This window comes from Brassica napus, chromosome C7 (assembly GCF_020379485.1).
Source record: "Brassica napus cultivar Da-Ae chromosome C7, Da-Ae, whole genome shotgun sequence".
NCBI classification, from domain to species: Eukaryota; Viridiplantae; Streptophyta; class Magnoliopsida; order Brassicales; family Brassicaceae; genus Brassica; species Brassica napus.
The window spans coordinates 20,560,066-20,587,028 of record NC_063450.1 but is presented as its reverse complement, the minus strand read 5'-3'; the positions used below and the strand labels follow the sequence as shown (position 1 = coordinate 20,587,028).

At 38.8% G+C, this 26,963-nt stretch overlaps 3 protein-coding genes and 1 non-coding gene across 5 annotated transcripts; 2 read left to right on the top strand and 2 right to left on the bottom strand.

Annotated features, from left to right (window-relative positions):
• The first annotated feature begins 546 nt into the window (after nt 1-546).
• On the top strand, nt 547-4,407 carry LOC106421773 (WRKY transcription factor 71-like). Its single transcript, XM_013862595.3, has 3 exons — nt 547-1,250; nt 1,575-1,721; nt 2,071-4,407. Exons 1-3 carry the CDS (start codon nt 823-825, stop codon nt 2,441-2,443), a joined length of 948 nt encoding a protein of 315 aa, XP_013718049.2. The 5' UTR covers nt 547-822; the 3' UTR covers nt 2,444-4,407.
• Nucleotides 4,408-4,442: 35 nt separating this feature from the next.
• LOC106421819 (glycine--tRNA ligase, mitochondrial 1-like) lies at nt 4,443-7,756 on the bottom strand. Its single transcript, XM_013862642.3, has 9 exons — nt 7,241-7,756; nt 6,490-6,872; nt 6,293-6,410; nt 5,985-6,179; nt 5,674-5,898; nt 5,532-5,591; nt 5,372-5,452; nt 4,884-5,289; nt 4,443-4,790 (listed from the first exon to the last, which is right to left on the bottom strand). Exons 1-9 carry the CDS (start codon nt 7,715-7,717, stop codon nt 4,552-4,554), a joined length of 2,184 nt encoding a protein of 727 aa, XP_013718096.1. The 5' UTR covers nt 7,718-7,756; the 3' UTR covers nt 4,443-4,551.
• A 977-nt stretch (nt 7,757-8,733) lies between these two features.
• On the bottom strand, nt 8,734-13,262 carry LOC111207487 (putative nuclease HARBI1). Of its 2 annotated transcripts, none has more exons than XM_048763619.1 (6): nt 13,072-13,262; nt 12,569-12,764; nt 12,381-12,497; nt 12,247-12,301; nt 10,423-10,885; nt 8,734-10,025 (listed from the first exon to the last, which is right to left on the bottom strand). In XM_048763619.1, exon 6 carries the CDS (start codon nt 9,732-9,734, stop codon nt 8,826-8,828), a length of 909 nt encoding a protein of 302 aa, XP_048619576.1. In that variant the 5' UTR covers nt 9,735-10,025; nt 10,423-10,885; nt 12,247-12,301; nt 12,381-12,497; nt 12,569-12,764; nt 13,072-13,262; the 3' UTR covers nt 8,734-8,825. Both variants share the same exon structure in this region, with proteins under 2 accessions (XP_048619576.1, XP_048619577.1).
• Nucleotides 13,263-21,122: 7,860 nt separating this feature from the next.
• LOC125590758 lies at nt 21,123-21,229 on the top strand. The gene has a single exon (XR_007326762.1). It is a non-coding gene; the product is annotated as a small nucleolar RNA R71 (small nucleolar RNA).
• Nucleotides 21,230-26,963: the final 5,734 nt, after the last annotated feature.

Genomic DNA, 26,963 nt, shown 5'->3' with positions numbered 1-26,963 from the left:
CCAAATTAATGAATATGACTGAACGAACTAGGCATGAACATTTTACCCGGATCCAAAGACTCGAATCGAACAAGCCCAAAAATATTTGAAGAATTGAAAATTTACAAATATCTAGTTGGATTTCTTATATCCAAAAGAACTAGAGCCGACCGGACCTAGATCCGAAGATAGTTGTAATATCTTTTTGTTTGTATTTTCATTGTTATTTTGTCACATTTAAAAATAATATGAAAATTTAAATATCAAATTTAAAGTTTAAATTTTTTTTAATTTTGATAATCATTTTCATGGTTATTTTGCAAAAAGAAAATAGACAAATATGACGGATTTCGAAGAAATTTTGTTGAGGTTTGGATATTTTTGAATTTTGGCTCCTAAAGATCAAGACCCATTACGTATCTGAAAATTGCATGTATTATATAGGTATTTTAATTATAGATGAGAACCGACTCGGATTAACTCGGATTTGAACAGAACCGACCTAAACCGAACCAAAAATTTCTAAGTTTTTAGTTAGATATGAATGTCTAGGATTCGAATGACCTGGACGCGAAAAAAAACTGGTCCTAACCTGACCCAAAGAGCCGAACGTCAAGCCTAGGACGAACATTACATTTCTATTTTGTATATAAAACTTAAAACGTTTTCTTGGAGGTCAAACACTATAGTCGATTCGTTTTGATTTTGAAACTCAGTAATTTACAGGCCAGTGGATACATTTGTTTTCTCCAAAAAAGGTAACGCTCTAAAAAAATTAAAAAATATATTATTAATTGAATATTCAAAGCTAAAAGACCATCAAAGCAAATAAAGTAAAGTTGAATGGACCTGTATTTATTAGACTTGATCACCCAAAGTCCACATAGAAACCTACCACATAAGTTTAAACAACAATTCTCTTCCTCTTCTTCTTCAATGGATGATCAGGTTGACCACAAGAACACTTCTTTAGATGAAGTTATCTTCACGAGCGTAGCCGACTGCTTACAAAGCTCACTAGTAATGGATTATAACTCACTAGAGAAGGCCTTCAAGTTCTCACCTTATAATTACCCTTGCCAACCGATTTCACCGTCTAATATGGGCCAAATAGTGAATTACCCTTACTTAAACCTCACTCCAATTTCTCCAATGGTCTCTTCTTCCTCCAATGAAGCCGACCCTAAAGAGAACGTGGGCGATAAGAGTGGCCCAATGGAGAATCACAACGATGGAGACCAACATGGTGTTGGTGAAACCTCCAAGCAATTGTGAGTTTTTTCTTTCTTTTTTTTTCATTTCCCCTTATCAAAATGTGCTTTAAGGGTGGATTATGAGCCAAATAAAATCTTTCAGACACGTACTATCAAATTTGTTGTTCTTTTATGTTCGGGTAGCTAGATCTCTTGAACCAAAACTCAGCCTATACATTCGGTCTTTAGTCGTCAATTCATCACGTAAAATTCTCAGGAAATCTACATTTACTTGATTTTTTTTTTTTTACATTTACTTGATTACGATCAATAAACTGGTTAGGTGTTTAAACTTTGTAACCCTAGAGACTAACATGCTTTGTGAATTATGAGTATGGTTAGGACAAAACAAGGAAAAGGGAAAGGAGAGAAGAAAGAAAGAGAAGCTAGGGTTGCCTTTATGACCAAAAGCGAGGTGGATCAGCTTGAAGATGGTTATAGATGGAGAAAATATGGACAAAAAGCCGTCAAGAACAGCCCCTATCCAAGGTTTACTTCCTCACTATATTAATATATTCTAATTTTACTATGTCTTCTATTGCATAATATTAGTTGCTTTAGTATTATTTTCTGTTTCAAAATATAAATTGTTTCTGTATTTGTTTATTCTTTATTCAATATTGTGTAATCAACCAAATTTTGCAAACTCTTTTATAATTGGTTGAACTATATTTATTTTATATATTAAATTATGCTTTTATGATAATAATTTTTTAATTTCCACGTTCTTAACTAAAACTTATATTATGAAAAGGATGAAATATTTTACTTGTCCATGTAATATTAAAGTATATACATCACAATAATATGTATGTAAAAGTTATGCATGCGTTTTCAGGAGTTACTATAGGTGCACAGCGCAGAAGTGTAACGTGAAGAAACGCGTAGAGAGATCGTTTCAAGATCCGTCGATCGTAATTACAACTTACGAAGGAAAACACTACCATCCAATCCCATCGACGTTAAGAGGTCCCATGGTCGGGGAGCATCTATTAGGTCACCATGGAAGTGGTATCCTCCATAGCTTCAAACGTTACCATCAACAGTTTCTCATGAAGAATCAACATCCGGTCAATTATCAATCAGCAGGAACTGTAACGTATCAACAAAGTCATGGTGACTCTAGTAATTATAGTAATCATCAACAAGTTGTTGACTGTGGTCTTCTTCAGGACATTGTTCCTTCAAAATTCTTGAAGCATGAATCTTGAGAGATAGTACTAGAGATCTGGATCTTTCTTTTTCATGTGTTAGTATTTATACACACATTATATATAAGCATAAATAACCTAGTTTGTTGTATATAAACATGTTTGTGTATCTATTCCATGGACAGCCTACTTCTAATTAATTGAAATTTTGGTTTTTTAAAGAGATGATTTGTGTAGATCTCTATGTTTTAACTTTTCCTCTTCAAACCTGGATAATTTGTAATATTTGGTGTATTATGTGGTTTATTACATAATGATGTTAGAAATCAAACGAAGAACAAAAAGGAAAAGCTATTCGTGTATTCTGAGAATGATTTCATTTGAGTTTCACTTGCATTGAACATTTTGGATATTATTATTGGTCAACAAGTTTCTAATTTGTGTATGTTTTCTAAAAGCGGGAAATTGTTGACTCGTTAAGATAACGAAAACAACTTGCTTCAAAATAAATTACTTCAGCCCAACAATATTTTTATGTACGATTAAAAACAACAATAGTAAACAACTTACAAGTAACAAGTACAAGAATAAGGCATACTATCTCATTTTCTCTGATGAAGTTATCAAAACTAATATATGGAGAGATTTGTTGATAAAAAAAATATATATATATGGAGAGAAATATATAATTCCCTAACTTTCTTTTTGTTTTAAGAGCGATATTTGAGCAAAAAAATCATCATTAACTGAAACGAATTTTTTTTAGCAAATAGGACAAACAAAATAGAAACATCTTTAGGTTCGAATAAATAGATACATCTACTTCTTTAGGTTCTGCATGTTATTTCTCTAAAGCCACAAGAGCAACGCCATTTTTTTCCATACAACAATGTGGAGACAATCTACTTTAGTAATTAAGTTTTCGGGAAATTTTATCTTTACCACTTTCGTGGTGCCACTTTTCATTTTTACTACCACTAAAGAGACATTTTCAAAAATATATTTTTCATTAAATGGCAAAATACTATTATACCCTTGTTATCTATATATATAATAAATCATTATTTAAATATACAAAAAAAAATTATGTTTTCGAGTTATATTTTTTCAAATTCGAACGTTTTTATAATTTTTTTTTTGAATTTTTTTTTCAAGGTTTTTTTTGAAAATCGAAAATTATGTTTGAAACTATTTTTTAAATTTTGTTTTATATTTTTAAGTATTTATTTATATATTTATTAGAATCCTAAATTTTACATTCCAAAAATTCTACCCTACCCCTCAACTCTAAACCATAAGTCTAGATTAGTTAACTTTATGAATATAAGTGTCTTTTATCATTCATTAAAAGTGATGGCAAAAATGGCTAGTGTAAATATGAAAAGTGTTATTATGAATGTGGTATTTAAGGCAATTTCCCTTGAGTTTAATCGAATGAATTGATGTAAAGAAAAATAAAAGGCAGGTTTCAGACCGACATTTCATAAAAGTTGAAAAATATGCCTTGTGCAGTTTCAGGCGGCAAGTAACTGAATCACAAGGAAATATGATGACAACTTTGAGACTCTGGTTAATTAGGAAACGGAAACTAGCTCAACAACGATGATTGTTGCATGAAATTACAGCGATAACATTTTTCAATTCAGCAATTTTCTCAGCAGAGATGGTAACATATTTATCCAGCGTCTCGGTGCATTAGTCCTTGTGCAAATGGTTGGCACGGTAACATGTTCCAGTGTTCGTATGACATGAACAGATGTCTTGAGAACAAACCTCTGGTGTGACATTTAATTTAAACAATCAACTTCTAGCATCTTCTCCTGAAGAATGAAAATGCCGTATACAATAAAATCAATAATGTAAATTGACAGCCGAGACAATCTAGTCTACGGAATTTTGCAGATATATGTGAAAGATACTAGCTTTTACTCCACAAGCTAAGAACATTTACTTAACAAAGTCAAAGACTTCCAACTAGAGGGTCCTCCTCATGCACCTCTGAGAGAGTAGTCAACGTTTTTTTTTCGAGGAAACCAAACCACATAGGCAAAACGGAAAGTTCGAGGAGAGAATAGTCATTATAAAAACATAAAAATGGGCAGGTCCAACAAACGATTTTCACAAAACATAGGTTTTAAATTATACTCATGATCACTGGAGGACACTAATCACTCCTGCTCGTCTGCAGCAGCAGAAGAGTGGTGAGGGAAGCTTGCCCACACGTCTTGCCATGTCATCTTCCCCTCCGCGACTGAGCTCACCACAGAGGCTGCCTCTTTCAAGCTAACTCTGACTTGGTCTTTGCTGTCTCTTTCTCTGATTGTCACCGATGTATCCGAGTCCACTGTTATTGCAAACGGCACTCCTAGCTCATCCGTTCTCGCATACCTTTTCCCTATCGATGTACCTGTGTTCATTTTACAGACACAAATCTCACACTCGGTTTTGCTCCATCTCAAAATTCTAAATAACTTCAAAACTGTTTTTTTTTAACACGTACCAGTGATGTCAATCTTATGTGAGATGCCAACAGAAGTGAGTTCCTTAGAGATAACTTTGGTTGCTTCCTCGAATTGTTGGTTCTGAACCAGCGGGAAAACCGTGCACTTGATGGGAGCCACAAGAGGAGGGAAGCGGAACACGTTCAACTGTTCGTCACCTGCTTTGCTTGGCCTTGTGCTGAAGCAATGCTCGTACAGACAATATATGATCCGACCAATACCAAATGATGGCTCAATCACTGACGGTGTGAAAACCCGCTGGTGCTCTTTCTTCTTCTCCTTTGAGATTGACACCATGTTCTTCTTGATGCTCACGTTTTTCCCGAGTGTACACACGTAGAATTCCACTTCCCCTTTGGATTCCAGGGTTGCCTTCATCTCCATAGCTTCTTTCTCATTCATCGCCTGACAAAACATTACCCAGAGCATGCTCTTTGTTATATAAACTCATACCATGAGAGAGAAAAACCATTAAGTAAAACAGTACCTCCAAAGATTCAACCACATTCTTCTGAGTTCCCTTGAATGCAAGACCCAATTCTTTCTTCACAGGATTAATCACGAGTTTCTGAACGAAAAGAGAAACATATTAATAACAAAGTTATAAAGACAGTAATGAAAATGTTAAGACTCGAATAAATAGATACCTCTACTTCTTTAGGCTCTGCATATTTCTCTTCAGCCACAAGAGCAACGCCACTTTTTTCCTGCCATACAACAAAGTATCCCCAATCAACATTAGTAACTTTGAATGGTTGCCAAAGGAAAACTAAAAGGTAAGTTTCATACCGAGTGAGCACGTAGGTCGTAGGCAGACCTATCTGCAATCCCAACACATTCAATCCATCCATATGAACTCTCAATTTCAGCATCCCAACAGTCTGCTGCATAGTGGGCCATTTCATTTGCAAGATGCTGACGGAAACGCAGCCGTTCCTTGTCTATCCCAAGGCGGGTGAGGAAAAGATACACTCTTCCAATGAAGTACCCTAGAGTTTCATTGTTCACAGTTCCCTACATGTTCAATTTGTAGACATCAATATAAGAGATAATAAAGAGAGGAGTCTGTGAGAGTGCATAGTAAGATTACAAGTACAGACCTTGGCAACAGCCTCGCCAAGGCAAAGCTTTTTAGCAGATTGGCCAGACATTTGTTCTTCTCTTGGAAACATGTGGAACTCCAACTTTGATACATCAGAGAATTTAGGGTGGGACTTGTTCTCAGGATCGACAAAGTGCTCAATCTCTGCCAGAGTGAATTCACGAACTCTAAGAAGCCCTTGGCGAGGAGATATCTGCGAACAAGACACTACTTATTGGAAGACAGATACAGTAGAAAAAAAGACTAAGATAAAAAAACAACGTCCAATATATCAAACAAAGTAGTTGAAACTTTAAGAAAAGTCACCTCATTTCTAAAGGCTTGACCAATCTGAGCAGCAGCAAAGGGAAGCTTTCTTCCATTGTAATAATACAAGTCCTTAAAGTTCACAAATATGCCTTGTGCGGTTTCAGGACGCATGTAACTGATACAGAAAACGGAACATGATAAGAACTCAGGGAAACAAAAAGTTCAACAATAATTATAAAATGAAGAATGCTCACCCAGGAATCAAGCCAGATGGGCCAATGGATGTTTGAAACATCAAGTTAAAGGGATAAGGATCCGATAGTGGGTTCTTGGTGTCTGGAGCAGTGATCCCATACTCTTTGATCTTAGCACCAAGCTCTTCAGGGGAATAATCTTCCATAACAGCAAGAACATCCTTAAATTCAGCAGCTTTCTCCGCAGAGATGGTGAGATCTTTCTCCAGCTTCTCGGTGCAGTAGTCTTTCAGCAAGTGATCCGCACGGTAACACGTCCCAGTTTTCTCATCCTTGACCATAAGATCAGTGAACTTGTCAACGTGACCAGATGCCTTGAGAACAACTTCTGGCGTCACACATGGACAATCAACTTCAAGCATGTTCTCCTCAAGAATGAAATGCTGTTAACAAAACAAAATCAACATCATATAAAAGCAAAATCAGTTTCAATATTATTTATATTAATACTCTTAATAACCTAAAAACTCAGGATTACAATTATAATATTTAATGATATATTTAGACATTTTCGGATATGTTTGTTACTTTCGTTATCATACGTTTTGATACAAAAAAAAAAAACTGATCCAAACTAGAATTGGTTTTTAAGCAAATAACCAAACCGATTAAACCCAAACCGATCCTAAATTAGAAAATACCGATCGATACCAAAATCTCTAACCGAACCCGATCAGAAATCACTGCCTACCCTACCCTAAGCTAAGCAAAGATCAATTTCTACTCTACGAAACGTGAACTGGATCCTTACTTGACGCCAGAAGCTAAGAACATTGGACTTGACGGCGCATCCAGGAGGACCGTAATCGAAGAGCCCAGCCACACCACGGTAGATCTTAAACGAAGGAATGTAGAACAAACGCCGCTCAAGCGTATTGACGACGGCTTGCCGGAACGCCTCGCGGTTAAGCGAGCCGTTTCCAGAGCTGCTGATGGTCGACTGGAGCTGCTTCTCGACGGCAGATTTCTCGAGCTTCAGTTTGTTGAGGAGGTCAATGGCGGCGTCGATCTCCGGTTTCGCTGCGCGGGAGGCCTTGAGAGCGCGTACGGCGTTACCCTGGGTCTCGACGGAGGAGGATTTCTCCGAGAGGGATTGACGGAGAGATTGTTCGGTGGCGTCCATTGAGGCGTGGATCGTGGAGATGGATTCGCGACGGATTGAATTGGTTTGGAATTGACGAAGGGAGAGGATTTGTCTGCGTGGTATAAACGCGGAGAGAATGCGCATTCGATGATGAAGTGTTGCCTCCACTCACTGTAGACTAGGGTTTAAAGATTATGGCTAACCTTTGGGATGAGATGGTGGGTTTTGGGCTCAACTGATTTATTTTCTGGTTTAAGAAAATCTATCTTCAATTCTTAATCATTAAACCAAAGTAGTTGATGTGCTAAAGTAACCCCCACAAAATCTCTCCACTAATATGTACTTCAAGCCAAGTAACCCCCACAAAATCTCTCCACTAATATGTACTTCAAGCCATTAGAGCACGTCCATCGCTATATTTCCCTGTTAGGAATTGCGCTAGGCGTTACGCGTGCGGTCGTATAGGGCCTAGCGCCGAATCAATAAATCGGGGATTCTACGGAGATTAATTGGGGATTTATTTTAGGATTTTCATCTATATATAAGTATGTTTCTAAAGAATTACCAATTAATGGGTTGGCGTAATGGTTTAAGATCACTAACCCTTTGAAACAACTTAGGTTCGAACTTGCCTGAGAGCATATTAGCTGTTTTTAAGGTTATCTTTTAATGAAGGGTAATATCGTAATTCATATGTCGTCTCCTTCCTTCAGTTTTTAGGGTTACTGCAACAAAACTCGCGATGGCTGCTCAATTTTTATGTCATTTTTCATTGTTTTTCTTCGTGTTTTTGTCCAAACTTCACAGATCTGATGTAGTTGTTCCATTTTTTGGATCAAAACTAGCATAACCGAAAGTTATTTTATAGATTCCCATTTTTTGAGCGAATCACTTAAAAACACCACGGTGATCAAGCGTAGAGCGATTTTGCGGGCGTATAATCGGCTATCCGGGTGCGTTTTTGAACAGGGCTATATTTTAGTGGGGTTCTAAGAGTACTTTCAATAGTGTTACCCACCATTGGAGTTCTTAGCAATATAATATTATTTTTTTTTTGTTTTTTAATAGTTGAAGATTTTATTATAAAATGTAAATCCAATGGTATTACCCAATATGAAATCTTTAAGAATTAAAAAGTATTAAATTTGTAAAACATTTAAATTTAAAATTTTTATTTATTCAATGATTAAAAGCAAACATACAGTAATTATACATCTTCATCACTACCACACTTGTTCCAAATATTTTCTATTCAATCATTTTTCAATTCTTCGTGTGTACGCCTATCTCGAACCTGATTCCGTAGGCCAAACATATTACCGAAATGTGAAGGCATGTTGTTAATATGCTCTACATGTGAACTTCTGGTCGAGTCTCCTTCTTCAAATTCAGATGTATCGTACAAAGTGTATCCACCTCGTTCATTTTCGACTATCATATTGTGCAGTATGATACATGCTCTCATAATCTTCCCTATTTTTTCCTTGTCCAATGATAGAGCCGGGTTTTTCACTATCGCAAATCGAGCTTGCAATACACCAAAAGCACGCTCCACTTCTTTTCGGGTTGCTTCTTGAACTTTAGCAAATAACTCTGCTTTAGGACCTTGAGGGAGTGTGATAGATTGGATAAATGTTGACAATTTTGGATATATATTGTCCGTGAGGTAGTACGCCAAATCATACTGGTGCCTGTTGACCATGTATGTTACCCTTGGAGCTCGACCTTGGTAAATGTCATCAAAAACAGGTGATCGATCAAGGACGTTAATATCGTTTAAGGTACCTGGAGAACCAAAAAAAGCGTGCCATATCCAAAGATCTTGTGACGCTACAGCCTCCAACACAAGTGTCGGCTTTCCTGATCCACGTGTGTACTGTCCTTTCCAAGCGGTTGGGCAATTTTTCCACTTCCAATGCATACAGTCGATGCTTCCAATCATCCCAAGAAAGCCGCACATCTCTCCAATATCGAGTAAACATTGAAGATCCTCTGGAGTGGGTCTTCGTAGATATTCATCTCCAAATAATTGAATTACGGCTTCTGTGAAATTGGTTAAACATGAAAGTGTTGTGCTTTCACCAAGTCGGAGATACTCGTCTACGGCGTCAGCCGCACAGCCATAAGCAAGCATCTTTTCTTTGCTGAAAGAATGGAACATTTGCTGAGAGGGTGTCGACAATTTGCATGAATACTTGCTTGTTCATGCGGAAACGGCGTCTGAATAAATTTTCCGAAAATGACGGATTTTCACTAAAGTAGTCATTCCATAGACGGTTGTGGCCCGCTTCGCGGTTTCGTTCGACATATGCACGTTTCTTCTGTTTATTTGTTTGATTCTCCACGATGCTGTTGTATGTATCTTCAAAATATTCATCAAAAGCCTCATTGACAGCCGCATCGAGTCTTCAGTCGAGTTCATATGCCATATTTGGCTATCCTTCCTTCAAAACTGATTTTTCAAGGCACACTTTTTAGAACTCTAACATTATATTAAACATACTTTTTATAAACTTTCTTTTGGTATTACTTTTTTGAACTATAAATTATTCAAAACCGTATTAGATTGTGATCAAAATTCTTATTCAATTTAAGACATACAAAATATGTTCTAGAAAAAATGGGTTGATACTCGTATTTTATATTATTGAAGTGATCAGCTGATAATTGTTATATAATAGTATTAGTAGTACTTTGCAAATGACCATAAAAAACTTTATTCTAAATTTATTCAAGTAATGCAAGCACTATCTTACTAGATTAAATAAGAGTTGAATTATATTTGGAAAACCATATGAAATCAATGAAAATAAGTATTTTTATCCAAGGCTTAAAGAAACAATTTTTACCTCGAGGGATGAGTGGATGAGCGTCTCGTCTCGAATGGTTTACTATGAATCAGCGAACAAGGCGTGTGGAGATTGGAATCATGGCGAGGTTTTTTGAGGATTGCTGAATCAGCGAGGTTTTTTGAGGATTTTGAATCCTTTGGTTTGTAAATAGATAGTACAAGGAAAAGAAGAGCAAAAGAAATAGAATACACTAAAACATCATTAAATTCGTTTTTGAGACAGTACAAGGAAGAAGAAGCACAAAGGACTTGGTTCATATAAACATCCGAGTCTACAAATAGACTTATAAAGGCAACATGCTACACGACTTGGTTCACATGAAAATACAAACAGAAAGATACAAATAACCCGTGACTTGGTTCACATCGAAATACCAGGAGAAAGAGACAAACCACCTTTGACTGAACAGAGAAGAGATACCAGCTTTTGTCTTCAACAAGCACATGGTCTTGTACTTCACCTGAAACAAAGGAAAATCACGTGTGTAAGTTTAGGAAAATCACGTATGTAAATGTGAAATGACAACTACACTTATGTCTAATGCAAACATCTGAAACTAGTCTAATGTAAACATCTGAAACTAAGGTTAGACCTAACAAACCCTACAACAAATCAGACATAAGTTTCATTTTGAGAGCTGATTCCATCTCAGAGAGAGGCTCGGGCTTTGCAAGCAAACTCTCTAGCAAACTTTTCTTTGAGATTTGTTTTTTGATCTCCAACAAATTCTCAAGCTTTGCCAATTCTTCTTCTTTTCCAGTTTTCTTCCTCTTTTTAGCAGCCTTCGCAGCCTTAACCCCATTTGGTCGCTCTTCTGGCTCTGGCACTGCCCCTTCACCATCAACAGGATCCACTGGTTTGCGCTTTTCCTTCTCAAGATAGGTGGAGCACCATTTCACATCATGCCTAAGCTCCCTCCACGTGTGTTCCAAGTTGAACTTCTGGTTCTGGTCACTGTGGAAGATATCCAAGGCAGACTTCATCACATCGTTGTCATTTTGCTCGCTTGTATGCTCCCTCAGTGCCATGTCGTAGCAGCCAGCAAACTTACAGACCAAATCATTGATCCTAGCCCATCTTTGCTTGCATTGCCCAAGTTCTCGTGGGATAGTCCCAACAAGGAGAGGACTGGAGTGTTAGTACTCTACAATTCTCTTCCAGAAGGCACCAGCTTTTTGTTCATTACTCACTATAGGGTCTTTGCTGGTGTTGAGCCACGCACCTATGAGGATTAAATCCTCCTTCGGTGACCACTTTCTCCTCTCTTTGACACTAGACTCATCACTACTTTGACCAGTAAAGAAAAAAGGTTGTGATGAGCTAAGGTCAATTGACCCTTGGCTCGCTAATAGGTTAACATAACCATTGTTATTTGCCATTTAGGAAGAAGTCTGTGTTTCTCTAGTAGAAACACAGAGGGTTAAATAAAGGATTCTACATTAACAGCATTGAAGCCTAGTAGAAAATTGTCATATCAGAACAGCTCACGACAATTAAATGAATGTTTTAGTCTAAAAGAAGCAGTTAAGGCACAATTTAATGGTGGTTTGGTGTGCATTTAAACTATGAAGTTAAGCTTAGTTTCAAACTACAACGTTAACCAGTCACAATCCTAGTTTGTTTTCAAACTACAAGGAGACACACGCACAATCCTAGTTTGTTTTCAAACTACAAAGTTACACACACACGATCCTACTGTGTTCTCAAACTACAAGGAGACACACGCACTATCCTACTTTGTTCTAAAACTACAAAATTAAATCCTTATGAATTCAAACTGGTAATTTTGAACTAGAGATTTAAAGAGTTCAAAACACTAACCTCAGCGGACTCTCTCAAGTTCAGACACACACTGAAGCAGCATCTTAACTTGGGCCTGAAGAGACATCAGAGAAAACAAACAATATGTTAGAAAGATTGTACAAACAGTAATCAACGTTAAGTTATAAACTAACCTTAAGCGCCTCACACTCTCGCAGAAGCTTCTTCTGCTTGTGAAACCATTGTTTGAGCCTCTCAATCTCTGGTTGCACACCCATAACCCATGGTTGCCTGAAATGCAGCCCGTCATTCTGCCAAAACATAAAATGATTTATCAAACAACAAATCAATATGGAGTATAAAGAGACTGAACATTTCGAACTTGGTAATCTTTGCAGATGAAGTATCTTTTCCCAGGGAGGTAGTCATATGTATCCTCTTCGTCGACGAACTCCTTCGTGATAGATCCACAGGGGCATAGGTTGGGAATTCCCTGTTGGGCATCTGAAACGAAATGAAGCATGTTGTAGTATGCTTTGTGTGCTTTCATATCTCGCAGTTCTTCCTCTATTTAGAACCTACAAGAACAAAAAAAATATAATCGAATCAAAAGCCCCAAATTAGAAAACCCTAAATCGATTTAGAAAACCCTAAATCAATTTACAACTAAATCTCGAACCCTTAATCGCGACGAAACAACAAAGAAGCTTGTCGAAAAGAAGAGAATAGCAAACCCAGACGAAAACCCTAATTCGAATTAAATCCCCAATTCGATTTTAAACCCGAAATCTATTCAAACCCCACAATCGAATCCCTAAAAACTGATGAAATTAACATGCATCAACTCCATAAGAAAAAATAATGAGTTTAAACGGCCGGATTTACCTTCAACGAAGCGGATCACCGAATCGCCTTTGCTTTCGTCTTTAGAGATGGATAAGTTTTTTTTTCAGCTCGAGACGCGAAAATGAAAGTTTCACTTTCCCCATACGAAACACAATACTTCACCGCACGAATCAGATGTTGCCATCTCATCTAGGACCAAAGCCGAAAAATCCTTAATTAAGGATTCTTTCTTAGCTTAAGGTAATTTAATAATAGTATTTTATCCTGATTTGCCTAAGGATTAGCGCTAAGAAATAGCTAACATCCCGCGTTGCGTGTGGTCTAATTAATTTCAAAAAAAGGAAAAAAAATAGAAAATTGGAGAGAGGTGAAGAGAAAAAGTTCTTAAAGTACTGCATTAAAAACCGGTTGCAACACTGTAAAGGACATGTGCCATTTCTTTGTTTGTCTAAATATTTATAAAAAAAATAAATTTTAGTTAAAAACAAAAATTATATTATAATATTAATATTTTTCTTACAAGAATTTCCTTTTAACAACCTAATTGATAATGGTGCTCTTATAACTATAAGCATTAATTGTCATCCATTTTTTAAAAAGTCAAACATTCGTTTCATATTCTTATTTTGACAAATGTTTCAACACTTATGTCGGTTGTAATCTAAGCCCATTATAATTATAAACATTTTTTAAAAAATAAACCCTTATTAATTTTGAGCTCTAGTTGGTTAGTACCAACCTCTCCCTCACCTACTAGTAACTTAGCAAAAGCATGATTAATCCGGATTCTTAATTTGAGATTTTTAACTAATGATTTGACATTTTTTTTTATTTTTTTTTGACACTTTTTGGGTAAGAACCGGCTCTTATATCTCTTTTTAAAAACCGGTTTTTAGGTTTTCTTAGTTAAAAGCTAAGAAACGGTTCTTAACCGAAGTTAAGAACCCCACCCTAAGAACTCTGGTTAATCATGGTCTAAGATCCGCTGCTTTCGTTATGTATAGGCTTCTTATCTGTTTTGTTTTATTTTTATTTTTAGTCCATAGATTCTTAACATTGTTATACTTAGACATCACTTCATTAGTTCATTTCATACTATAGTGAATGTGTTAGGTTGATTATTAGGTGTTTTCAAGGCTCCTAATCAAATGTTGTAATATAAAAGATTGTCGAACCAATCCTAGGTGATTCTAAAGCAAAGGGAATGCAAGTTCATTATTAAGCTAAGTGCAATCCGGTTTTAAAGATGATATGAACTAAGAACTAATAAGCTAATACAATAAAGTAATGATCTTTCTTTCTCAATATGAAGCAAGAGGACTCAAGGGCCTAGACATTTGATCTTGGGTGATGTAGATCCAATCTAAGGGTGGCAAGCTATCAATCAAACACTTTCCTTATGCCTAGATACTAAGCTAAACAAGCTCTATCTCTAGATGAATGTTCTTTTGGTAAAGCAACTCATGCATCTAATCTCTTAGGTTGAATGTTACTAAAGCAAACATGGAGAACAAGTCTAATAAAAATCTTAACTCCTTTAGCAACTAATCTCTTAGGTAAAGCAAGCTAAAAGCATTGAAGAGTTGGTTCAGGCATTTCATCATACACCTTGTGGGCAGGAAATGCCTAGAGATCTATTTTAGTATGATCAAGACTAAAATAGCATTGAGAACCCTCAACAAGTAAGGAAACAAGTAAATCTAACACTAAACACCCTAGATCTTCTCTAATCACCCTTTATCACCCTAGCCCATGAATCCAATATTAGTCTATTCACTAATAGACATGAATAACCCCAAAACCATGGATGATTTAAGGCTAAAAATGATTAGAGAGCAAGATAATCACACAAACACAAAGAATATAGATGGAAAATGATTCAAGATCCAAATTTTCTTTAAAGAGGTTTATGTGTTTTTAGAGAGAAAAGAAGATATCCCCCAACTTTGGGATCTAAAAATTATTTATATGGCTCCTAAAACCCTAGTGGGCTCAGTCAACAAATCTGATAAAGCCCATTAAAACATAGAAATCCGACTAAGTGGGAAATGCCGAGCGGGTACGTGACGTCGCTGCCATACCCCGCTCCAGCTTCGATTGTCTTTTTGGATTTTAGCTCGCGACTCCAGTGCCCCGCTGCGTCTCCCCGTGCCGAATCTTCGTCTGATTCTTCAAGTCGTGGCGCGACGTCCAGACCCCGCTGCGCTCGCCCGCTCCAGATCATCCTCGTATCGCGATGAAATGCTGAGCGGGTTGATGATGTCGCTGCGAGAGGTTGCTCCAGGTTAGAGCAGGTTGCTCACCTCGCTCCAGTAGGTCGGTCCAGCTCATCTACTCGCCCAATGATCATTTTCTACTTCTTTTTGAATCACAATGCTCCCAAACATCTCCAATCACTCCATAGCACTCTCCAACACCTCATAAGGACAATGCATGCAATATGGACTCTAAAGATGCCTAATTCCTAATCTATATGATCAAAATGTACAAGATATGAAGGCTAAAAACATGTAAATATGAAAGATATCAACTCCACACTAGTCTTTTACTTGTCCTCAAGTAAACTTTTCAAAGCACAAGGAAGAGAGATACAAAGATGGGAGCTTAGCCAAAAGAAACACTCAATGCACTCAACTTGACATCCTAAAGAAACATAACAAATAGCATGAACACACTCTCTTATTATACTCTAGCTTCTCTAGGCCTATAAATACTCCTATGTCTCTACACAAGATGCAATGCTTTTCAACCAACATGCTCTCTCCACCAACCCTCACATTGATTCACACACACACAAGGTGAATTCTCACAGATGGGCACATGATCTCAATCATTTGGCTAGGTGATCAAATGGTCTATATGGATGAAGAGGAGGGTTCAATGCAATCATTTTAAGGTGGCAATCACTCAAGAATCAAAGAGCTTGATCATTACGCAAAATTTATCTAAGACTAGGAGCAATTCATGCATACATGGATCCATCCTCATCATTCTACCCCATTCCTAAGTGATCCCATTCCTAAGTGATTACAAATTGTACACCCTTTTCATTCATCCCATAACCCAAAATGAAAAACACTCACATCAGTCACCCACTGAACAACATTCTTTTCTTAAGACTCAACCACTAAAGACCTCTTATTCACTTTTCACATTTCTAAGCTCTAACACTTTTTATTATCCTTTCCCTGCTATCTTATTGAATCTTTCTTTTTCTTTTCTTTTCTTTTCTTTTTCTTCTTTTTTTTTATAGAGGGGGAAGGTCTCAAACAATACAATCAAGAGATTTCTTATCTTTCTATTCTAGGTCCTTAGGGCTTTTCTTTCTCATGACAATCTTTTGTTCATCAATCTCAACTTTATCACTTCTCAAACCCAAGATATAAACCTTTAAGGAACAAAGATCCCACTCACCATCCTAGAAGCTAGCTCAAATCATGACCCTATGCTATCAAGAGATGAGAACAAATCCATGTCGCTCCCAATACTCTCAAGATTTTGCACATGATAAACTATCAAAAGAGGCCTCACTCATGCAAATCAATGTAGGCTTCAAAGAATGGCTAGGGTTCAAGGGTAAGGAAGTACCATTTGGGTTAACAAAGAGTGGTACAATGGGGAAAGATAACCCAAATGTGTATGAGACCCATGATCAAGTATGCAAATGCTCATATGCAAGAGAGATTAAGTTCAGTCAAGTCTAAGTTCAGGTTGGAGCTGGTTTCAAGAACAATGCCAATATCAAGTAAGCAAACAAGTTTCAAGAAGAGTTTTCAAGGCTCAAAGCATGCAAGTCTTTCAAAAGATGCTTAAGCTACTTGATATGTTTAACTAGGGTGTCAAATTCAGTGCAAACAAGTGTTCTATACAAGGCAATATCAATCAGCTGCTCCATATGCAAGTGAATGCATCCTATATGCTCTAGACTCAATCTTAAGAATGCAAGTGATGCAACTACATGATTCAAAAATTTCAATTTTTTAGGTTTTTCTATGCATATATGTATGTACAATGCAATGCATGAGACTCAAAATCATCAAAGCAAACATGATCAAATACTTGGTACCTCCCCCCACACTTAAATCACACAGTCTCTGTGTGAGTAAGGGAGAGATACCCAAAGGAAAACAATATGCAAAGATAAACTGGTATGTACAAGATTAAGGTGAAGGAGTACCTCTGATGGAGTGTTGGAAAAGGCAGTGGTGTCTAGGGAGCAATGTCTGGCCGCTTTCCTCCTCAGCCCAAGGGTCTTAAAAACGAAGATCCTATTGATATGTACAGGGATATCCACGGGACTTCCTCCCAAGTGAGCTTGTTTTAAGTCTCTAGCTTGACTTTCCTTCCTTTGGCTAGTGAGAAGGAGGGTCCTTCCGACCTTCAAGAGTGATGGTGAGGACGTGGGAGAGAAGCTCTTGAAGCTTGATTGGATCATTTTGGAGCCGAGGAGTGATGATGGCCCTTGCACTTGAGAATGGCTTAGAAATTCCCTTGCACTTGGTTTTGTACTCAATGGCTTCATCCTTAAGCTTCATTGGGTGGTGTTATAGGCTGGGAATCAGGGTGGACGAGATGGATGATGGAAGCTTGGATGGGTCGACCAAAGAGATGATCGGATGGGCGATATGAATGGAATGCAAGTTGTAAACCTGAAAACAAATGCAAAACAAATGAGATGTGAATTCTACTATGATAAAAAAAAGATAAATAAAGATAGGTAGGAAGGAATTAGGCTGCTGGTCATGTGACACTCTCAGCCTAATCAGTTGATGATTGAAGTGGATTGAGATGGTGCTTTGCTTGCTGGATGTGTATCACTCTCAAGCTTGGCAAACAAATTGGAATGGAAGGATGGGGGATTGAGGACGCCACAAAACTCTATGGAAAGGAGCCTTGATAAGTCAAGGTGCTTTGGAGTTGCTTCACACAAACTCAAAAGACTTAGAACAATAGTTTTAAGAAAACTAGAAAAACTGAATAATTCTTATTACTTTCAAAATGGGGGTGATTTACTATGAAGCAAAGACTAGAGCTTTATAGGCTCGACTAAGAATGACTCTAACAGTCATAAAATGATAAAAGGAAACAAAATAACTTGAACTTAAAGTCTTGGGAGCAAAGGCTTTGATGGCTCCATGGAATATAGCCGTTAGGCTTGATTTGCTTCCTTACAAAAGAGAAACTTGTGAAGACTTGTATCTTGATAGCTTCTAGACGTGGCCATGATCTTCAAGCCTTCCTGAAATACTCCTTGGCCTCAATAAAAGAGAATATGGCCGTTGTTCTTGGGCAAAAATCTGTAGAGACTTCTTCGAAACATTTAGTGTAGTTGCTGCCAAATATGGAAGGTTGATGGGAAGAGAGATCCGCTTGATCTCCTGGGTGCTGGTGCAGCTGAGGGCTTCTTGGATGTCTTCTGTATGGTTGAGATGATCTCCTGGCTTCCATGAATAAGTCTGGGTCGAACCAAGTGGAGTTGGTTGAAAACTTTCCATAAATAATATCGGTTTGGCTAATTTGAGTAAACCGGCTTGATCTTTTGGTTTGATTGGGATCCGCATGATCCAGTGTGGCTTGGTGCTTCCTAGGATGTTTTGGAGTGCCTCTGAATTACTTAGAAGGTCGCCTGGTTGCCATTCTTGAGGTTGGTTTGATGTGAAACCCGGATCTTCCAAATAAGGCAAGTGTAGAGCTGGTTTGGCCGGTTTTGGGAAATTGATCATATCTTCCAATTCCCTTGACCATTTCTCGAGATCTTGGGCTTTCTGGAAAGATGATAAACTCCTCTTGACTCCTATGATATTTATTGGTTCAGAACCCTTCTTCGTTTGGCTTTAATCCTCTTCTAAAGTCGCATACTCGCAGATGGACGGGCTGAGAAACCTCTGACTTCTAAAATTCATAACTTCTTTATCCGTGAATATGTTGGCCCAATTCCAATTTTTATGGACTCCTTCTTGAGTGTAGAATCCATAAATATTAGCCTCGTCATTTAAACCCTCCTAGTTTGTAAGATATGGCATGTTTAGTGCACATATGTCCTGGTTGGCGCCCTGGCTGGTTGAGTAGGGCTTTGGGTTGACCTCTGGTTCAGTTGCTGATCTGATGGCCACATCAGGTGGAGAGTGAGAGTTTGAGGAATCTTATCAAGAGGTGGAGGATGAGTTTTTTTCACAATCTTCTTCTTGTCATGAGCAGCCTTTGTGGCTCTACTCACCTCCTCCTTTTTAGCACTTTCCAAGTTCTCATCACACAGCTCTTTAGAGGACTCTCCAGCAAAAACTTCTTTCTCAATACCAACCCCTTCAGCCTTGGTCTTCTCAATGGAGGATGCTCCACAAGTGATTGTTCCACAATACTCAGCATTCATCTTTGGGGATTGTAGTGGATAGGAGACAGCTTTGTTCACATTTAGGAGTGTGACCTTCTTGTTGGCAAAGTCTATGCAAGCTCCCACTGTTGTGAGGAATAGAGTGCCAAGGATCAATGAGACTCTCTTCTCAGTTGCCATCTTCAGAACAGTGAGGTCTATAGGAATGGTGCATGCTCCAATCTTCAAAGGGAAGTCCTTCATGAGACCAATAGGAGTTGTAGAAGAGGAATCTCCAAACTGTAGGGAAGATGTGCTTGGCTCCATGCTCTCAATCCCTAGACTCTTCATCATCTCCATTGAGATCACAGTCACACTTTCACCAGAATCAACAAGAACATCATCAAAAGTGAGCTTACCAAGGTAGCAAGGCAAGGTGAACATCCCTTGAGACTCAAGCTTAGGGAGGGACTTTGGAGGGATTGGTGGATCAATCTTCAGAATGGAGATGTCCAAAAGCTCGGCCACTTCAGCTTGGTGGTCTAGAATGTCGTTGATGAGCATCATCTGGACATGAGATTCACGCATACCCGAGATTTCTGGAAGCCTGACCCCAACATCACTAAGATCTTTCCTGAACTTGGAGAGCACCTTCTTCTGAGCTTTGGTGAGAACTCTTTGGGGGAAAGGGAGCTTATCATAGGGTGATAGCTCAACTTCCGTGGCTTCCTCTAGCTTAACCTCTTTCAGCTTGTTGTCAGCTCTCTTCTCAACTTGTGTCTCAGCCTTGTGCTTAGCTCTTTGAAGATTCGTTGCTTCAACCTTCCTGGCAGCGTCCTTCACAATCTGTGCTTCAGCAGTGGCCACAACAAATCTCTCAACTTCCCCAAACTCAATTCCAAATACCAGTCTTTCAATCTCATCTCCCTCTTTCTCATGATCACTCAGCTTAATCTCTGAAGAAGTAGTGGAGAAGACAACATTGCAAGACTCCTTGGGGTTCTTTTCTGGTTTTCCTGGTAGAGACCCCATTGGCTGTTTGGAGGATGAAGGCATAGAAGCAACTTGACTCTCCAAAGCCTTGAAGTGAGAGGCAAGTTGTAAGAACTTGTTGTTGAGGTCAGAGTAGTTCTCATCAATCTTTGTGTGGATGTTCTTGAACTCAAAAACTATTGTCTTCTCATTTCTGGCCTGAAATTCCAAGAGTTTCTTGAACATGGAGTCCACACTTGAATCTGGAGCTTGAGCTTGGGAAGAGCTTCCTTGAGTCTGAGGAGACTGGTTGCCTTGGTTAGTGAAACCTTGAGGATAATTCTGCTTGGCTTGGTAACCTCCTTGTTGGTTGTTGTAGAGTGGCCTTTGCTGGTAGTTGTTTTGGTACTGAAAGTTGGGCTCTTTCTTGTACCATGTGCCATTAGCATTGATGAAGCACAGCTCCTCTTGGCCTTCTAAAACATCAACCTCATTGATCACTGGAGGTGCCTCTTGTTTCTGGTCACCAACAAAGTTCATCTTCTCCTGCTTAGCCTTTTCTGCAAGAAGTAGATCCAACTTGGCTTCGAGAGACTTCAACTCTTTCATGGTGTGCTGATCATCACCTCTGTTGCTTCTATCATACTCATCACTGTAGACTGAGTCACTCTTAGCCATGTTCTCCACCAGCTCTTCTGCATCCTCTTCAGTTCTACCCAAGAAGAAACCATTGCTAGCTGTGTCTAATCTGCTCCTGAACTCTGGAAGAGTACCTCTGTAGAACGTACTGAGCAAACTCTCCTTGGTGAAGCCATGATGTGGGCATTGAGACCAATAGCCTTTGAACCTCTCCCAAGCTTCACTAAAGCCCTCTAGGTTCTTCTACTGAAAGCTAGAGATCTCATTCCTGATCTTGGCCGTCCTTGAGATAGAGAAGAACTTCTCTAGGAATGCCCTCTTGCACTCATTCCAAGTTGTGATAGAGTCACTTGGAAGAGTCTTCTCCCATTGGTGTGCTTTGTCTCCCAAAGAAAAGGGGAACAACTTGAGCTTGAAGTCATCTTCAGAAACAACATTGGTCTTGGACAAGCCACAATACTTATCAAACTTGTCCAAGTGATCAAATGGATCTTCAGCAGTAAGGCCTTGATACTTGTTGTTCTCTATGGTGTTGAGCAGCCCTGACTTGATCTCAAAGTTGTTGTTCTCCACAGCTGGTACTCTGATTCCCAACCTATGACCATGAATGTGAGGTTGATCATAGGCTCCAATGGCTCTAGCTTGGAGTTGTAGATGTTGTGGCCTAAGGTTTGCAGCGCCTTGGGCCACTCCATCATGACGCTGATTCTGATTGTGCTCCATTTCAAACCCCAATCTCTGAAAGTGAGCATGTTGCTCTTCTTCTCTTCTCTTCAACTCTTAGAACTAGGCTTGATGAACCTCTGCTCCTCAAGTTCATACACCTGAAATGCAAAGGGAGAGAAAGAAGGAAAATCAGTAACAAAATAAAAGAAAAATGACTTAGTCTCAAGCAAGTGACTAAATCCCAATGTCACAATCAACCTAAAACTTGGCAACAGCGCCAATTTGATGTTAGGAGTTTTCAAGGCTCCTAATCAAATGTTGTAGTATAAAAGATTGTCGAACCAATCCTAGGTGATTCTAAAGCAAATGGAATGCAAGTTCATTCTTAAGCTAAGTGCAATCCGGTTTTAAAGATGGTATGGACTAAGAACTAATAAGCTAATGCAATAAAGTAATGATCTTTCTTTCTCAATATGAAGCAAGAGGACTCATGAGGCTAGGCATTTGATCTTGGGTGATGTAGATTCAATCTAAGGGTGGCAAGCTATCAATCAAACACTTTCCTTATGCCTAGACACTAAGCTAAACAAGCTCTATCTCTAGATGAATGTTCTTTTGGTAAAGCAACTCAAGCATCTAATCTCTTAGGTTGAATGTTACTAAAGCAAACATGAAGAACAAGTCTAATAGAAATATTAACTCCTTTAGCAACTAATCTCTTAGGTAAAGTAAGCTAAAAGCATTGAAGAGTTGGTTCAGACATTTCATCATACACCTTGTGGGCAGAAAATGCCTAGAGATCTATTTTAGTATGATCAAGACTAAAATAGCATTGAGAACCCTCAACAAGTAAGGAAACAAGTAAATCTAACACTTAACACACTAGATCTTCTCTAATCACCCTTAATCACCCTAGCCCATGAATCCAAGATTAGTCTAATCACTAATAGATATGAATAACCCCAAAACCATGGATGATTCAAGGCTAAACATGATTAGAGAGCAAGATAATCACACAAACACAAAGAATATAGATGGAAAATGATTCAAGATCCAAATTTTCTTTAAAGAGGTTTATGTGTTCTTAGAGAGAAAAGTAGATATCCCCCAACTTTGGGATCTAAAAAGTATTTATATTGCTCCTAAAACCCTAGTGGGTTCAGTCAACAAATTTGAGAAAGCCCATTAAAGCATAGAAATCCGACTAAGTGGGAAATGCCGAGCGGGTACGTGACGTCGCTGCCATACCCCGCTCCATCTTCGATTGTATTTTTGGATTTTAGCGCGCGACTCTCGTGCCCCGCTGCGTCTCCCCGCGCTGAATCGTCGTCTGAATCTTCAAGTCGTGGCGCGACGTCCAGACCCCGCTGCGCTCGCCCGCTCCAGATCATCCTCGTATCGCGAAGAAATGTCGAGCGGGTTGATGATGTCGCTGCGAGAGGTCGCTCCAGGTTAGAGCGGGTTGCTCACCTCGCTCCAGTAGGTCGCTCCAGCTCTTCTACTCATCCAATAATCATTTTCTACTTCTTTTTGAATCACAATGCTCCCAAACATCTCCAATCACTCCATAGCATTCTCAAACACCTAATAAGGACAATGCATGCAATATGAACTCTAAAGATGCCTAATTCCTAATCTATATGATCAAAATGTACAAGATACGAAGACTAAAAACATGTAAATATGCAAGATATCAACTACCTTTGATATGAATCCATCTACAAGTTGGATAAGACGATAATAAGGTTACATACAAACAATTATCACCCCTACACCTCATGGATTTCAATAACGTCAGTATCAACACCGCTCTCCCTCTCTTTTGCAACTCATTTCTCTCCTTTTTTTCAGTGTCATAGATCTTGAGATTATGTGCTTTTTCATTTGTAAAGCTTTACTGATTTGATATGTTATTCATATTGATTTGATCCGAAAAATTCAGATATCAGTAAAGCTTTGAAATAAAGCAAACCGTATAATGTAATATCCGTAAAAACTGAAACAAATCATAAATGTTAGATTTTACAAAATTGGATATCTTATCCGATCCATATATTTATAGATATGCAATGTAATTGTGTATTCAAACTATTATATATATACATATTTTATGATATAGTTTTATTATTTTTCTTTAAAATTATTATTCAAAATTTTGTTTTGAGTTATTGCATATCCAATTTAATTTTCATGTTGAGTCAAATGTTATCATATGCATTTTCTTATTAGGCTTGTTAATATTAAATTTTGCTTTGCAATTTCTCTTAAAATGTTAGTTTGTTAATATGATATTATTATTTTTATTTTAAATTGCTATTATGAATATTTGTTTTGTTTAATTTAATGTTATATATTATTTTAACTTTAAATATAATTGACGGATCAAATCGAATAATCCGCAAATATTCAGAAGAACTTCGAATATCCAGACTTGATCAATGCAAATCACAAACTTAGATATTCGTTTGAGACAAAGCGAATCATAGATACTGTAAATTTTTTGATATCCGCTCCGTCTCGGGCCTACTCCCTAATACTATTTTGCGCATAATTCTCATTCTTTATTCCTTTTTGTTAGCTTTTCGTTCACTGGGATGACCCACAACTTTTCGTTCAATATATGTATCTACTCTCATTATCTCGCTAGGTGGCTCAGCAAGATAAGTCTCAAGATCACCTGAGCAAAGATCCCTGCCACGTTCACTGCATTATACGGTTGCTTCAGTTTGAGGAAATGCGCGTATTTCGTGAGTCGATCAATGACGACCAATATCGAGTTGCATCCTTCAGACTTAGGTAACCCTTCCACGAAATCCATAGCAATGTCTTCCCACACTTTCTCGGGAACCGGAAGAGGCTGAAGCAACCCACTCGGAGCTAAGGTGGAATACTTGTGTCGTTGACATACTTGACATGATGCCACATGGTGTTTTATCTCTGTCATCATTCCCTTCCAGTAGAACAGTTCTCCTATACGCTTCTGAGTTCTCAGCACTCCCCCTTGACCTCCTATCTTCCCACTGTGGAACTCTCGCATTATGATATTGCGAAGAGCTGATGTCTGAGGTAGAACAAGTTTCCCCTGTCTCAGAAGTCGACCCTGCACCACCACGTAGCCAACATGTTCTGTAGATCCCTGCACTACTTCTTCTCTGATCTTTCTGAGCTCCGCATCCCCATCGATTTCCCCAGCAATATCCTCTAACTGAATGACTCGAGGTATGGATATTGCCATCAGCTCTGGTCCCTCGACTCTTCGTGACAGAGCGTCTGCAGCTTTATTTTCTAAGCCGGGACGGTACTGGATGTCAAAATCGAAACCTAAGAGCTTTGTCAACCACCTCTGGTATTCTAGGTTGATCTCCTTCTGCTCCAACAAAAATTTGAGGCTCTTCTGATCAGTGCGCACCACAAACTTCCTTCCCACTAGGTAATGCTCCATTTCTGTATGGATAGTACTATTGCCATTAATTCGCGCTTGTAAACTGACTTGAGACGATGACGATCTGACAGTGCTTGACTAAAGTAAGCCAATGGTTTCTGATTCTGCATGAGTATTGCTCCCAATCCTACCCCTAATGCATCTGACTCTTTGACGAAAGTGGCATTGAAATCTGGCAGAGCCAATACCGGTACTGTCGCCATTGCTGTCTTGAGTTTTTGGAAAGCATCACGAGCCTCCGGAGTCCAAGCGTACTGATCCTTCTTGAGTAAGGACGTCAGCGGCCTTGCTACCAACCCATACTCCCTCACGAACTTCCTGTAGTAGTCGGTAAGTCCTAAGAACCCTCTCAGCTCTTTGATGTTCTTGGGAATTGGCCACTCCACCATTTCTTGTATTTTACATCCATCCGCAGACACCCCTTCCTCCGTGATTATGTAGCCTAAATTCTCAATCTTTCGGCTCCCAAAGCTACATTTTTCTGGTTAGCATATAGTTGATGTTGTTGCAACAGGCTGAGTACTTCTCGCAGATGCTCCTTATGCTCTTCCTCATTGCGACTGTATATCAATATATCGTCGAAAAATACCAACACAAACCTCCGCAGCAACGGTCTAAAGACCTCATTCATCAATGATTGGAATGTTGCTAGTGCATTTGTCAGCCCAAAGGGCATGACTAGGAACTCGTAGTGACCGTTATAGGCGTGGAATGCGGTCTTTGGCACATCCTCTCCTCGAACTCTGATCTGGTGGTAACCTGCCCTCAAGTCGAGCTTTGAAAACACTCGAGCTCCCTGCAGCTCGTCGAGCAACTGGTCTATCATGGGTATCGGGTATTTATCTGCTACTGTCGCCTTGTTCAACGCTCTGTAGTCTACGCAGAATCTCCAACTACCATCCTTCTTGCGGACTAATAGCACTGGGCTCGAGAATGGGCTGATGCTTTCTTGTATGATACCTGCGGCGAGCATCACTCCTATCTGCCTCTCAATCTCTGCTTTTTGCGCGTGAGGATATCAGAAAGGTCTCACACTCAGGGGCCTTGCCCCTGCCTCCAACACAATGGCATGTTCTCTTCCTCTCGATGGTGGTAACCCTTGTGGCTCTTGGAAAACTAGACCAAACTCTTCCTTAACCCACTGATATTCTAGAGGAATCTCTTCCACTTATGGGAACCGAAATTCGCACTGTCGATTTCCGTTTAAATAAGGAAACTAGGAAAACCCTAATTTCCCAGAGGTCCCGGATATCTGCTAATACCACACGCCAAGCAATCAGAACACAAGAATAACAACGATAAAGTATAAGAAATCGAAAAGAGAGCAAAGTATATCTTATTCCGAATTCGCGTTTAGGTGTTACAACAAGGTAAGAGCTTAGGCTACGAGAGCTGTCAGCGAGATTCCTAGTTCTAAAACCCTAAGACGGCAATAACCTAGTTGAATCGCATCTCGAATAACAAAAATGGAAATATGCTTTTCCTCTTCTTCCCTTAAGCTGTCATAGCATAAAAATGGAGATATTCCATTTTTTTCGATCCTCGTAATTATTTTCAAAATTTGGTATTTATCCACGGAAACTTGACATTTATCTTTCCTTGCGAACCAAGCGTAAACCGTCATGCGGCTTACGGACTGCAAATTAAGAAATCGTAAGTTGGGCCTCGAGTCATGTCTTAGGTCCCTTTGGGCCGTCTTCTGACTCGAAGCGTTTATTGCGGCTTCTTTCGATAAAGAACGAACTTTCCACGGTTTTTACCTTAAAGTTTGATCGATGACTTAGAATGGCTGGAAACATGAAACGGGTTCGCTACGGTCTTCGGGAGATAGCATCGAAGGGTAGACGAGAATGCATGGACTAATTGTCGTATCGATGTTTCGGAAGAGCTCGGTCGCTACGT